We start from the raw sequence: 13,373 nt of genomic DNA, 5'->3' as shown, positions 1-13,373 counted from the left end.
TACATGAACTATTTTTTATAATAGAGGTGTTTTAGAGTAATAATTATTTTCTCTTTCTTTTTCCTAGCTCTATATTGTTCCACCGATGGTGAGCATGTCATATACTCCCTAGAAATTAGTTGTTTCTCTCTAATTGTAAATTTATGGTTTTTTGGTGTACTGGGTGAAGAGAAGACTTGTTTCTTCGCGAAAAAACCATTTCTATTTTTTTTCTCTTTCTTCGTTAATTATTTCTTCATTAATAACGTTGTCATGTCATTATTTTACTTATATGACAAACTATTTAATGATGATAGAAACCACCATTAATACACCATTGGGCTGTCCTAATAGTAGGCTTTACGTTAAGCAACACAGAAATATTAGCATGATCTTTTATGCACGTCACTTTTGGAAGATGCTTTTACGACGAGAAAAAGAAATGAAGTCAGGTGATATTCGACACCTGTGCTGCAGTAATTGGACCCAAGGAATCTAACATGACTGGCAAATAGCAATTCAACCCTAGTACTAATCAAGACTGAGGATTCAAAACTTGACCAATTCAATGTGTCTATTTGGAAATTGAGGTAGATTGTCAGACACAAGCAGTCCCCAAAGAGGAGGAAAGAAACATCAATTTCAGCGGCGCATCGTCAGTTTATTTACAAAGGCAAACATTCCTAAACCTAAATTAGCTGAAATCCTTCAGCCTTCTCTTCAGAACATCCATGGACTTCTTGCGAGCATCCTGCTTGTTGCGGTTTGAAAGGCTTCCAAACAACCCGTCTGCAAAATCCTTGTACTTATCACAAACGATGGCAACCTTCTTGTAGTCTAATGATCCATAGTTCCTCATCCTTATCACTGGATTCATGAAATTCTCTGGCTGGCTGCTGAGGAGGAGATTTACGAGTTGCCTTATTTCAACCAAACAATCGGCGAATGTTGTTTCCTTACCCAAATCTGCCAAACCAGTGCTCTGAAATTTATCATCCACGAATGCCTCCAGTAATTTCAAGTCAATGTCAATGCCCATAACTGCATTGACAGTGAACCTTTTCACGCCGTCATTAAGAAGCGTTGTCATGATGGAGTCCGAGATGTGGCTCACTGCACCAGAAACCACCTTGTATAGAGCTTCGAGTGGTAAAATCGCCTGTGCTGTTGACACTAGCGTTTCAAGATAGATAAGGACCTCATTCATATAGTCATTTGGATTATCCGGGGCTTCCTCCACTATCCAGTTGACATCGTCCAAGAGCACCATAAATTCATCAATCTTGAAATTGGCTAAATTTATCAATGCATTGTATGCTGCATTCTGGGAGGCTTTTAGGACAGCTTTGGCAGTCAAACCAGAATGAGATCTCTGAGCAATACGCTTCGGAATGCCACACAGGTGAGCACAAAACAAGAGGAACATATCACAGGCTTGCTCAAGAACGGAGATATTTCCTGCAAGTTGCATCATCTGTGACATGGCCAACGAGCGAGCATAAATCATGTTCAGAAGACTATTATTTAATACCTCAATCAATAGCCTGTCTAGGTAACCTTTCACAACTTCATAGTTCATGCGACCACTGTATGACAAATAGCTGATAGAATCCTCAATGAAGGACCGAACGATACGACAAACATCAGGAACACCAGAGGAAAATGACGCCATATATGGAAACTCTGGGATCACATCATCGGGTTCAAAATGGAATGCTGTGACATTCATGTTATACTCATATTCCTTCTTTATAATCATCTGTTCATATGAGTCATTACCAAGGATATCCTCTATCTTCTTTCGGCATTCAATAAGAAGCAACTGGTGGTATTTGTCCTTGTTTTTCTCAATGACTTGAATCAATTGTGTGATTTGATAGCCATACTTACTAACAGTTGTGCCTAACAAAGTGACATAGTCTTTAACGAGAAGGAGGTGGCTGGCTATACTCATGCGAGCAAATTGATCTTCCAATATAGATGTGATCTTAGCAACAGCAGTCTCCCATGTTGTTTCAACCTGGCTCTCAGACAACAAGCCATCCGCACTTCGAAGTACACGTTGTTCAACAATGAAAAATCCAGCTACCTGAGCAAGTAAGGGTTGATGGGACTCAAGGAAGGGTTGTGAGGTGGAGATTTGCATGTCCAAGTTGAGTTGCATGAGCCTATTCTTGTAGTAATAATCTCGGAACTTCTCCCCGATACCAAGGCGTATGTGCATATGATGAGCTCGGTACACTGGCGTGAGATCAAAATTCAGTGTTGATTCCTCATCTGTATTCTCTACATCCAAGGTGTAAGTATGCCCATCTGGTCTAGCATCGCTATGTTCTTCAGCCTCTCTATGCTGGACACGCATTTCCTCATCTTTTTGTCGAGCCAAAGAGGCCTGACTTATTGAGACCTGTCCAATCTGCTTAGCCATCCTTCTGATATGAACAAGCCAATCATTAAACTCGCTGCAAACTTTCTTCTCAATGTGCATCTTTATCAATGGTATATGTTTTGCAACTACCTTCTTCAGAAGCTTCAGAGGAATATTTTGCAAGTAGCCCTTCTCGATCAAGTCCAAAGTCTTAAGCGCAGGATGAAACTTAGCTTCTGCAATATAACCATTGCATGCCATGCATAAACTGATGACTTTCACACATATCTTCAACGTTCTTGTGGCCTCTCCTAAGTTTTTCTTAACCGAATATAACTCAAAAAGTTCATCAAGCTTCAACAATGAGGCACTAGAAACCTCCTGCAGGTTTAAGTTCTCACCTGTTAGCATGCTCTTTAGCTCATCGGCATCAACCAACACACCACGTAGTTCATCAACGGCCAGGATGAAGTCCTCGTAATGAAGCCTGCATAGCTCTTCAATCTCAACTTCTTTTTTCTTTACAATACTCCTGAGGTTTTGCATGAGAGCTTCAGGTTTACCAGACTCAAATGCATGCCGAATGATAGGACCCAAATCTTCACCATTTGCAATAAATGCAGCAAGGCCAAGACCAAGACCTCCATCTCCACTTTCTAGTACAGTCCTCTTCTTTGGCTGAGCAGCCATGGTTCACCTGCAAAAGTAAAGCAACATAGACAATAAGCTCAGTGCAGACAGAAAAATAAATCCTTAGAACAATCGAAATTAAAGCTCATATGATAAGTACTGTCAATTATAATATGTAGCATGTATCAGACAAAATATAGTAACAACCCTGAAGAAGAGATTATTTGTTACACTACTTTTCACAACATTTTTCATGCTCACCAGGCATACAAACCATGTAGTACAGTGTTTATTTGAACTAAAAAAACATGAAGATCACCCAGTACAGTCACTAAATTAGTCACTAAATATAATTGAGAAATTACTCAGAATGGTTATCTTCTTTAGCCACTTATGGAGATCGTCCAACAGATGATGATATTTCTTGAAAATAAAATTCTAAACATGAGTACATGATTACAACAGTCCACATCCTAGAACTAGATGCAGATAACACTAGTTTCTCCTTCTTTGGTAGTCAGCATCTTGGCATCTTAACATTGCGACAGAATTTATGAAAGATTGGCATCACAGCATTGAGACTAATTGGTCGTGAACATGGCTGCAACAGGGGAATTGCATTGAAAAAATCAGGAATCAATTGAAATTCACTTCTCAAAAGTATGGAAGCGAGGTCATGATATAACACCGTACAGATAGAATACACAGGGAGATGGACAGAGAATCTGAAGAGGGGTGAGAACAAAATTGAACTCAATGTGATTATGCATGGCTACTTAAAACCACTATTGATACTATTGTAACATGAAAATATATAGATCGTAGTCACTATCCGCCATGATCAATCCCAATACTAACTAAGAAAATGTCATGCGGGAACTACATTAATCAATTTGCATATCAACGCAACCATGTAGAATCATCTCCAAATTGAACATAAATTGGTCAGGTTCGAAACATGAAGCAAAAACAATATGCAGTAATCACAGGAAGAATTACAAATTACCTGCTTGCGACGCGGAGAATTTCACAGGCTTCCAACAGGAGATGATTGGTCTGAAGCCGGAAGGAAGAACAGGAAACAAACAGAGTGGAAATACCGCACGAAGATGAAAAATACCACAGGGCGACAGAAAGAAATCCTGCCTATCACCAACGCGCAGGTGGGGAAACGAACGAACGCAAGAACGGTGAGCTACCGCGCGATTGGATGTGGGCGCATGGGTGCCTCTGCATGCATGCATCAAATGCAAAAATAGCGAGCTAATCATGCAGTTGGCCGAGTCTCTCTCCATGGCAGATCTTGACTCTTTGATCGCAGGAGGAGCAACGGATTAACGTCAGGTAAACACATGCGTTTTTTTTCTTTGACTAATCCCCTTGTGTTCTCCAAATGCGGAAATACTTACTACCTCTCGTTCTCCTTCTCCCTCCGCCGTCCATGGCTGTCGAGGCCGCTGCTCGCCGGACGCCGCCGCGCGCGCGTGGCCGACCGATCGATGTCGCCGTCTCCGCCCGCTCGCCAGCACACGCGCCCCAACGCGAGGGGCTCATCCGCCCTGCCAATCGTGCGCTCGTCCTACCTGGTAGGCAGTGCTTCTCTGCGACCGCGAGCTCCGAAAGCCGCCGCCGCTACTCGTCGCGCTTGCAGTCCCAAAGCACGCCGCCGCTTCCCGTAGCTCTCCGGCGAGTAATCGCGCGCGCGCTCATCTGAATCTGATGCGGCGCTCCGCAGTAGCTGTTTTTACTGTAAAATTCCCTTCTGTGCATTAGCTCAAGGCTGTAAAACCAGTAACACCTCAGTTTCAAATTTTAAGACTTTTTTTTAGTTTTAACTAAATTAATCTATATATCTATACATATGTTTTATATATTTGTCTAGATTCGTTAGCACATAAATAAATAGATATGACCAAAAAGTCATACGTAATCTTAAACTTTAAAATATTAATTATTTTAAACTCGAGAAAATAGGTTTATTTGTTTTATTAAAGCAATTTTTATAAATATTTTAAAACTGAAGTAATCACTTACCTCGTTTTATTCGAACAAATTCCTTTAGCCCGTTGTATTCCAAAACAACTCGCTCTATATCTCAATCCAAGGTAGGACAGCTGTGATTTTCTTTTGACTACTGTCAAACCTGAGCAAGAACGAGGAGCACATAATTGCAGTAACTTACAGACTGGAAGCACGACTAGACGTATATTCTCTTTGTCTTACAATAATTCTGGAGTTTAAATTTATTATAAAAAATAAACTAAATTTTAGGGATGATTGTTTGTGTTAAAACACACATCATATTTATAAATAAAACTTTTTTATATATGTATTCTTAACGATCTAAAATCAATGCTGCAAAATAAACTTTAATGAAAAATCTCAAAATTAACTATAAATTTAAGGGTAAAATTTAAAGTTTAGCTTATAAATATAAACAAAAGTAAAAAGACGAAAGTGTCACCATCTCACTTAGCGATTAGAGAAAGTAAAATCTCTATGTGCTTTTATCTATGGGTGCCACCTAGGATTGGGTGATGAGGTGAATGAGAGAAGTTTGAGAGGGGACGAGCCACATCTTTCGAGAGATAACCTCTATACAACCTATAATAAAATTATAAAGATGAGTGTAAAAATAAACAAATAAAATATTATTGGAATTTATATATTAGATTGATATATTGTACATGTATAGTCATCTCTACTATAGAACTTATTTGCGTGACTTATTTCACGCAAAGAAACATAGCATCAATGTGTCATCTAGTGCACAAGACAACCTTTAAAAGGGAGAAGAGTTGATTGGCATATAGTGTATCGAAGCTAATACACTAGAAGCAATGCATCGTACAAAATGGATCATCATCACCTCTGCCATAGCTTGCTCTTACCATAGACGGAATTAGTTTGGTAGTTAGCTTATGAGAATATGAAAAAGCTATAAAATCTAGCTTTTTCAGTCTCGGGCTTCTTAGTTTATTTTCTAGAATACAAATTGTTAGTAGTTATGGATTATCTGGGGTAGCTTCAAATAGAAACAACTTTTTGGAAAAAAGCTGTGATTTGGCAAATCTAAAGAGTCTTTAATGTTTCCCCCATCCGCACACTAACACCAGTTTGCTATTAATGAGTATCTTGGTATTTTGTACTTGTCTTATTTTAGTATTGACAAAGTATCCTACAAACAGAAAACATAATAAAAAATATATACTTTCTTTATTTTATAATAGATGAGACCATTATTTTTTTACATGACATGTAACCATTCATGTTGTTAAAAATATATATAATTATAATTTATTTTGTTATGGCTTATTTTACCACTGAGGATCCTTAAATATAACTCTTTTTTTCAATTTTGTATAAAAATTTTTGAACAAAAGAGCGGTCAAACATTATGAGAAGTCAACAGCAGTATCATTTATTGAAAAAAATAGACGGAGCACATATTTTGCTGCATATTAGGAAATGCTCGCACAGATGTAAAATTCAGGTTAGGCCGAGTTGTACACTTGTACTACCAAAAATAATAGCAGCTGCCCCCGTTTTAAATAAGAACATTCCTGGTTATTTGTTTCTTCCAAAATTTCCAGGCCGTGAGACTCACATATGCAGCACTTATTTCAATGAACAGAAGGAAAATAGCAGCTAATAGTACCGTGTTCAAGCTACACAACAGATGCAAAAAAAACGGGAGCAGAGAATGCCAGCGCTATGATACAAGTTTACTGGCTTCCTGTCATGGGTTTCCTTTCCGTGAATACCGCTACAAAAAAAAAAAAGTTTGCCCAGTGTAGTTGGGCTGCTCGGAAGCAGAGTAGTCCCTCTGAGAATGCCTGCAATATAAAGCTAAATATTATGACGACGCTGAACAATGCACATTCCGTGGATGATTGCAAGTTACAGTGACTATTGTTTTGGATTTAACAGGTTCTAGACAATACTATCATTGCTCTGTGATTAAATGTGCATTGCAAAGACAAGAGCAAGTGCCAGTCTAAAGGGACTGTACTTACCTCCTATCTGTACTAGTTCTGAGTCACAACCTTATCTTTAGATTCTACCTGAAATGAAAAGGAGGGGGATAACACGTAAGCATATTATAAACGTATGAATAGAAACAGGCAATTCTAGTTGGAAATGAATCGTTTTAAGAAAAAAAATTATCATATGCTCTGATAGGCAAGAACTTAAAAGGCATTTTCCTGGACCTCATCTGCTGTGCTTCTCCGAATTTTTCTAGTTACATTTCTCATAGTGACATATTCCTCTGCAGATGTTGGGTGAATGCCAATGGTGGCGTCAAAATCTTTCTTTGTCAGCCCAGCTTTAACAGCAATTGCAATTCCCTGTCAAAATGTAGTACCATCATCAGCAGTATGTCAGGAATAAAGCTGAAATGGTGAGGAAGAATATAAAGTCATGCAGACCTGAATTATTTCAGGTGCGTCTTCACCACACATGTGTACTCCTACAACTTTGTTTGTTGTAGCACACACAATGAGCTTCATGAAAACACGATCAGGTAATCCAGAGAGAGTGGCCCTAAGAGGTCTGAAGTTTGCTGTATAGATATCAATATCTCCATACGCCTCAGTAGCCTACAGAAATACAGATATAATGACTTTCTTTTGTGTGTCACTTTATATAGATGCACACTGTATACTATACCTGCTCTTCAGTAAGACCGACTTGCCCGATTGGTGGTTGGGAGAAAACGGCAGATGGTACAGCTCTGTCAAATTTGTGTAATTCACAATCAAAGAGCATCCGATTGAACAACAAGAACCAGTACCAAATAAATGCTAGCCGATAAGCAGTGAAATATTGAAATGAATCAAGAATTTCAGTACAAAGTCAGTCCTAGGAGCTTAACATACTAGACACATCACAAAAACAAGAACGTTTCACAACAAATGGTAAATAACAATAGAACTCTAGATAAACAAGAAATCACCCAAACTAATTTGTATCACATATCAAACAAGGAAATGGCAGAGTAAGATGTTGTGTTTGCAGTCAAGCTAATCAAGTCCATCTCCTGCAAACTATATACCAGGATATGACTGAGTAACAAAGTTCTCTTCTACTGAAATGCAACAGAGATGCCCTTTCAGGGCCAAATTATAAATATGCAGCTCTAATATACAGCAACAACATTCCCTCAAAACATGAGATGTAACTGTAGTTCAAGATTCTTCATAGGGATATTATACATACCTGTAATCTGGTTTGGTCGGTTCATCGCCAAATACAGTTTTTGCAAATGCACCTCCTTCCATAAGTGCAACGGGTGTCAGGTTGACCCTATCAGTAACATCTCCCACAGCCCAAATTGAATCAACTGAGGTTCGAGAATACTCATCAACCTAGCAAGAATAAATACAGTGCAAAGCTCAAAATGCTATAGAGCCACAAAGCAAAATTGTAGTCAATTATCACTTGATTACTTAACCTACCACTATTGCTCCGTTCTTGTCCATTTTCACCCCAACCTCCTCTAATCCAAGGTTCTACAAGTTCAAAAGCTACATCAGCAAGAGAGTATGGATGTATGATGTATCAACAAATGGAGATGCAAGATCTAACAAAGTGAAAACAAATAGGGCATATGGTGCAAACCTTTGTGTTTGGTTTACGACCTGTTGCAAACATTACATGTGAGAACCCGCCAATAGTTTCTTTGTTTGTCTTCAGAGATAGCAAACCATCATTTGATTTAGTTATAGCTTGAGGACTTTGTTCAGTATGAAATGTGACGCCCCTTAGAGACATTTGTTCAGAAATAAAATCTCTGACCTGCAAATCCACAACAGACAAAAATAACTCAGTGAACGAGGCACTTGATCTACTGTGAATATGATTCACTTTTCTCAATATTTGCTCACCTCCTCATCAAACCCTCTCAAAACTTTCTTCTGCCGAATAAACACATGCACCTCACTTTTTAAGCCACTGAAAATTCCAGCAAACTCCAGAGCAATATATCCACCTCCCACTATTGCAATTTTCTCAGGTTTTGAAGGTAGATCCAGTGCAGCATCAGAGTCTATAGCATGCTCTATTCCTGGGATATCCAGCATTGATGGTCGACCACCAACAGCTATAAGTATGTTCTTAGAGGTGTAGAGCTTGCCATCTACACTCACAGTATGTGGATCAACTATCTGTACTAAGTAAACAGAGTTACATCAACAGCTGCACCTTCCTATAGTATTTGTTTATGGAAACAATCTATTAAGAGTTTAACTTGATTTACGAACATCAACCAACCTTTCCACGGCCTTCAATTAGAGTGACTCCAGAGTTGTTTAAAATATTCTTGTAAATGCCAACAAGGCGCTGCAGCTCTGTATTTTTGTTGGCAATCAGGGTGCTCCAGTCGTGCTTTGGATCAGTCTCATACATCCACCCAAAGCCACGAGATTCTTCAAACTCATGAGAGTACTTGGATCCATACACTAATAGTTTCTTTGGAACACACCCACGAAGCACACATCTGGGACAAAAACAAATAATAGATCTTATGCATACCTTCCAGGCTCTGTTATTCATGATTATTTAAATTGTAAATCACATAGGAAATACCAAAATAGCCAACATTATGCCGACATATGGATCGTTATTGTGTTGCATATATTCAATCAAATTCCTGCTTGGAAGCTGATCAGAACAGCGTGTAAATTATATTTCCACTAAAGACCAATAATTATAAAGGCAACAAATTGTGCAAGTGAAAATTATTTAAAAGTACTTCTAATAACAATTGCTTTGTGCTTCTAACCCTTAAATGAGCACACAAAAAAAGCCACCGAGATAACAGACTCTCACTCAAAAGCGCCGCGTTAAACGCAGTATGATATCAAGTAGAAACCTAGTCAACTAAAAAAATTCTCTGTAATGTAGTAACAAAGTTGAGTTAACGAAGCCATTTCTATCACAAAAATATCGCAGGAAAAAACATCGCAACTATAGTAGCAAGAGAAGCATCCACTTACGTGCCGCCGACTCCTCCCAGCTCGTCGGACGCGACGGTGGCGAAGGGCATCTCGCAGACGGCGGCGCGGGCGCCGTAGAGCGTGGAGGCGAAGCGCGAGGCCCGGACCCCGCCGCTCCCGGCGCCGATGGTGAAGAGGTCGTAGTCGTACTCCCCCTCGGAGGAGGCGCCGTTGGGCGCTGCCGCGGACGCCGAGATGGGTCGGCGAAGGTAGGGGAGCCTCGGGAAGGCGGCGAGGGAAGGGAGGTGGTGGAAGCGGCGGCCGCGGCGGCGGTGGAGGCCGAGGGAGAGGCGCGGGGAGAAAGTGCGGGACAGGGTCTGGAGGGTGGAGGAGCAGGAGAAGGGGATGGTCGCGGTGGTCGCCATGCCTCCCTCCCTCGCTCTCGCGGTGGTGGCGCCGCCGCTCTGCTTCCGGTAGTGTGGGGAGGGGAGAGAGGTTAAAGGCGACTAGGCGAGGCGAGATGATACGATATGTGGAGACGATGGGTTTGTTTGATTCCTTTTCTGATCGAAGGCGTATTCAGTGGATTTACGTATTCGAAACAGTGGAGGTCTAAAGAATGTGTTGCTGAAGGCGGCTTACAGGACGCTGGTTCGTATCAACACGTGTTTGAACAATGGGAAGCTGGCTCTTTTAAAATCATGCAAATTCCTACTCCACAGCGTTCGTTTTGGAGGGAGGGTAAGTTAAATTACTGATTCGGAAAACGTAGTAATAGATTAATATATAATTAATTAATTATTAATTATTAAAAAATATAAAATAGATTAATATGATTTTTAAACAACTTTCCTATAAAATTTTTTTTAAAACATACACCGTTTAGCAGTTTGGAAAACGTGCGCGTGAAAAACAAAAGGGTAAGCTTACATGGCGCGAACGAACGTGGCCCTAATCATACTATTATTTATCACTCTATTGTTTATTTATTTTTGATAAAACACTGATTAATATGACATTCCAGATCATTTCTAGGACTTGTTGATACACTCTAGATATCCCTTCAGTTTGTTATGTCTGTTGTCAATTAAGTTTTAGACACATATTTTATTATTTTGTATTATTATTGTTTGAAATAAGAAAAAAATATAAGTCATTGTTAAATTTTATTTGATAATAAAGTAAATTATGAGGTAATTATATAATTATTTTAAATAAGACGAGTGGTCAAAGTTATGTTCAAAATCAACAGTGCTAAATATAAGAAAGGAAAGAATGTGTTATTTATATTAATCCCTTGGCAAGGCTACACCCTAGTGAAATATTTAAAGGAAAGGACATACTAATATTTTTGTCAATAAAACTGTGCAGATTCCGCCCCTCCCGACCTTCTATTTCCATGGATTATTTGTTCAACGCCTCTAAATTTATGCTTTTTAATAAGATAATCTATTGTATTAACTATTCGTTCATTTTTTAAATGACACTGCTGACCAGTCTAATTTTATCTTTGACCAATAAAAAGTTTTAAATTATAAGTTTTGACGAATGCGAGTAGTATAGATAGATTTAGCATGCAAAGAACTTTGATAATATATGATATCTTTTGAAATATGTATAGAACTTTTGCAAAAAAAACATGAATAGTAAAAGTTTATATATATGAAGTGTCTTGTGTAAGTATAAAGGAACGGAGGGTATTTATAAGTCTCAAAATATTTATCTATCAACAACAAAAGAAGTCAGAAACCACTGTCGCTGCCATTAGGAAACGATGTACCAGCACAAAGCCAGAAAAACATACGCCGTCACAGCCAGCACCACGAAGAACATGGTGTCCGACATCGGCGTCGTCTGCGTCTTCCTCCTGCTGGCCCTCGCCTCCCTGTACAAGACCACATCCACCATCACCCGGCCGAGGTAGTTCTCCGACGACGGGTCGACGTCCTGCTTGCACCGCCTCCGCAAGGACACCTCATGCTGGGGAGAGGTGGATCGCACGTCGAGAACACGCCTCCTGCGCAGCATCTCCGTGTCATGGTGATCGGCGTTCAGGGCGTCCATGAAGGCGGCGTAGTTGGCCACATGGCACGTGGTAGCTCCCTCGTAGCATTTCTCGAACGCGATCAGGTTCTGCAGCAGCTGGATGCTCGCGTCGCTGACCTCCAGCTGAGGGATCTGCAGCTTGCCATGGCTGAAGGCGATGTCGAGGAAGGTGAAGGGCTCCTGGAAATGGCTCAGCGGCCACCACCACCGCCGCCGACGCCGCCTGGTGATGCTGACCCCATCGGCGTCGAGCTTCTTGGCAGGTTCAATGCCGGTTCTTGGTGGCCTCGGTGGTGGCTCCATCAGATCACTGCGTAGCTTCGGGTTCGGGAGGAGTGACCTGTAGAGGAGCTGCAGGAGGCAGCGCGCATCATGGCAGCGGATTGGGCGCGTCGACGTGCGCATTCCAGCAGGCAGGTACTTGTTGAACATGCTCCTTGCACATGCCGTCAGGTCAACAGCTTCGTCGTGCTCCGTCTTCAGAATGTCGAACAGGATCCTGACGGCGACGAAAGGTATTTGGTTCTCCAGGAGGAGCATGTCGATGGCCACCAAGCTCCACTCCCATGGCCTCTCCCACTGGTGCGTCCCGTAGTCGTGATCCAGCAACCCAGCATCCAGCTTTGTCCAGTATTCATGCTCTGCACCCTTGTTAGGATCATGCCTCAGCAAGAAGTGCACAATGAAGCACCCATCGAACAGCAGCATCATACCGATTTCCTCCTCTGTCATATCAACTGGCCCCGAGTATAGCTGCAGGAAAGACTTTGTTTTGATCGCCTTTGACAGTCTAAGCAGGAAGGCCTGAACCAAAGGTTCAAGGCTGTGGCTGCTGCGCTCCAGCAATCTGTTGACGCACCAGCGCTTGTGCTGCTCCATTCGCCTGAAGCTTGGCGAATTTCTCGCTGAATGGAAGTAGGGGCCGATGCAGACAGCCTTAGGATGGTAAGCTTCTGGGTCGCCCAACCGAATTTCTTCAGGGATACGGGTGATACCATTTTCATATGAAGAACACAGCGGCACTTCGTGGCTCCGGGGAGTCGTTAAGCCTGAAGTTTCATCGGTCTCCCCATTTGCACTCTCCATCATCTTTCTCGTCCTTGAGTTCTGCCCTGCATGCATGAATATACAGATGCAAGCAATTACAGGTGAGAAATCAGGAAAAACGAAGACAACATGAATGCACCTCTTGGTTGCTCTGGAGAAGACATCTCATGAAGCCAAAGCAGAAGATTTCCTGTAGTTGGTGGACACCAAGCAACAATCTGAAATAACGTTTGGTTGTGATGGAGGAGAATTATGTCTCCAACAGACAAACAACAAAGTTGCCTCCCACTTGATCAAATCAAACTTAAAGAAGAACAGTTATATAGTTTTATTGACCCGGCAAAAAAGTTATATAGTTTTATTCA

At 40.9% G+C, this 13,373-nt stretch overlaps 3 protein-coding genes across 5 annotated transcripts; all 3 read right to left on the bottom strand.

Annotated features, from left to right (window-relative positions):
- Positions 1 to 359: 359 nt before the first annotated feature.
- On the bottom strand, positions 360 to 4,379 carry LOC102717598 (exocyst complex component SEC15A-like). 2 transcript variants are annotated; one of them, XM_015834863.2, is made up of 3 exons: positions 3,984 to 4,376; positions 2,749 to 3,044; positions 362 to 2,583 (listed from the first exon to the last, which is right to left on the bottom strand). In XM_015834863.2, exons 2-3 carry the CDS (start codon positions 3,035 to 3,037, stop codon positions 674 to 676), a joined length of 2,199 nt encoding a protein of 732 aa, XP_015690349.1. In that variant the 5' UTR covers positions 3,038 to 3,044; positions 3,984 to 4,376; the 3' UTR covers positions 362 to 673. The 2 variants fall into 2 exon arrangements, with proteins under 2 accessions (XP_006649446.1, XP_015690349.1); XM_006649383.3 differs by having other exon boundaries at positions 360 to 3,044; positions 3,984 to 4,379.
- Positions 4,380 to 6,387: 2,008 nt separating this feature from the next.
- Positions 6,388 to 10,427, bottom strand: LOC102717324 (glutathione reductase, chloroplastic-like). The gene is made up of 11 exons (XM_006649382.3): positions 9,976 to 10,427; positions 9,251 to 9,476; positions 8,866 to 9,144; positions 8,600 to 8,776; positions 8,437 to 8,490; positions 8,198 to 8,346; positions 7,649 to 7,712; positions 7,408 to 7,578; positions 7,189 to 7,326; positions 6,994 to 7,041; positions 6,388 to 6,813 (listed from the first exon to the last, which is right to left on the bottom strand). The coding sequence occupies exons 1-10, from the start codon at positions 10,338 to 10,340 to the stop codon at positions 7,006 to 7,008; spliced, it is 1,659 nt and encodes a 552-aa protein (XP_006649445.1). The 5' UTR covers positions 10,341 to 10,427; the 3' UTR covers positions 6,388 to 6,813; positions 6,994 to 7,005.
- Positions 10,428 to 11,591: 1,164 nt separating this feature from the next.
- Positions 11,592 to 13,347, bottom strand: LOC102717046 (UPF0481 protein At3g47200-like). Of its 2 annotated transcripts, XM_015835085.2 has the most exons (3): positions 13,148 to 13,347; positions 12,957 to 13,073; positions 11,592 to 12,866 (listed from the first exon to the last, which is right to left on the bottom strand). In XM_015835085.2, the coding sequence occupies exons 1-3, from the start codon at positions 13,170 to 13,172 to the stop codon at positions 11,680 to 11,682; spliced, it is 1,329 nt and encodes a 442-aa protein (XP_015690571.1). In that variant the 5' UTR covers positions 13,173 to 13,347; the 3' UTR covers positions 11,592 to 11,679. The 2 variants fall into 2 exon arrangements, with proteins under 2 accessions (XP_015690571.1, XP_006649444.1); XM_006649381.3 differs by having other exon boundaries at positions 11,592 to 13,073.
- Between the last annotated feature and the right edge of the window lie 26 nt (positions 13,348 to 13,373).

Source organism: Oryza brachyantha, chromosome 3 (genome assembly GCF_000231095.2).
Source record: "Oryza brachyantha chromosome 3, ObraRS2, whole genome shotgun sequence".
In the NCBI taxonomy this organism is placed as follows: domain Eukaryota; kingdom Viridiplantae; phylum Streptophyta; class Magnoliopsida; order Poales; family Poaceae; genus Oryza; species Oryza brachyantha.
Note: the sequence above shows the minus strand (reverse complement) of the source record. Positions and strands in the feature narration are given on the sequence as shown.

What these genes read in the sequence shown, in the direction of transcription:
- LOC102717046 (XM_006649381.3), bottom strand. Translation starts at nt 13,172, where the DNA reads ATGTCTTCTCCAGAGCAACCAAGAG. An exon ending in TTCTCCAGAGCAACCAAGAG is followed by an intron (nt 13,074 to 13,147) that starts GTGCATTCATGT and finishes TCATGCATGCAG; the next exon opens with GGCAGAACTCAAGGACGAGA.
- LOC102717598 (XM_006649383.3), bottom strand. Translation starts at nt 3,037, where the DNA reads ATGGCTGCTCAGCCAAAGAAGAGGACTGTACTAGAAAGTGGAGATGGA.
- LOC102717324 (XM_006649382.3), bottom strand. Translation starts at nt 10,340, where the DNA reads ATGGCGACCACCGCGACCATCCCCTTCTCCTGCTCCTCCACCCTCCAG. An exon ending in GTCGTAAACCAAACACAAAG is followed by an intron (nt 8,491 to 8,599) that starts GTTTGCACCATA and finishes TTGAACTTGTAG; the next exon opens with AACCTTGGATTAGAGGAGGT. An exon ending in TCGGTCTTACTGAAGAGCAG is followed by an intron (nt 7,579 to 7,648) that starts GTATAGTATACA and finishes GTATTTCTGTAG; the next exon opens with GCTACTGAGGCGTATGGAGA.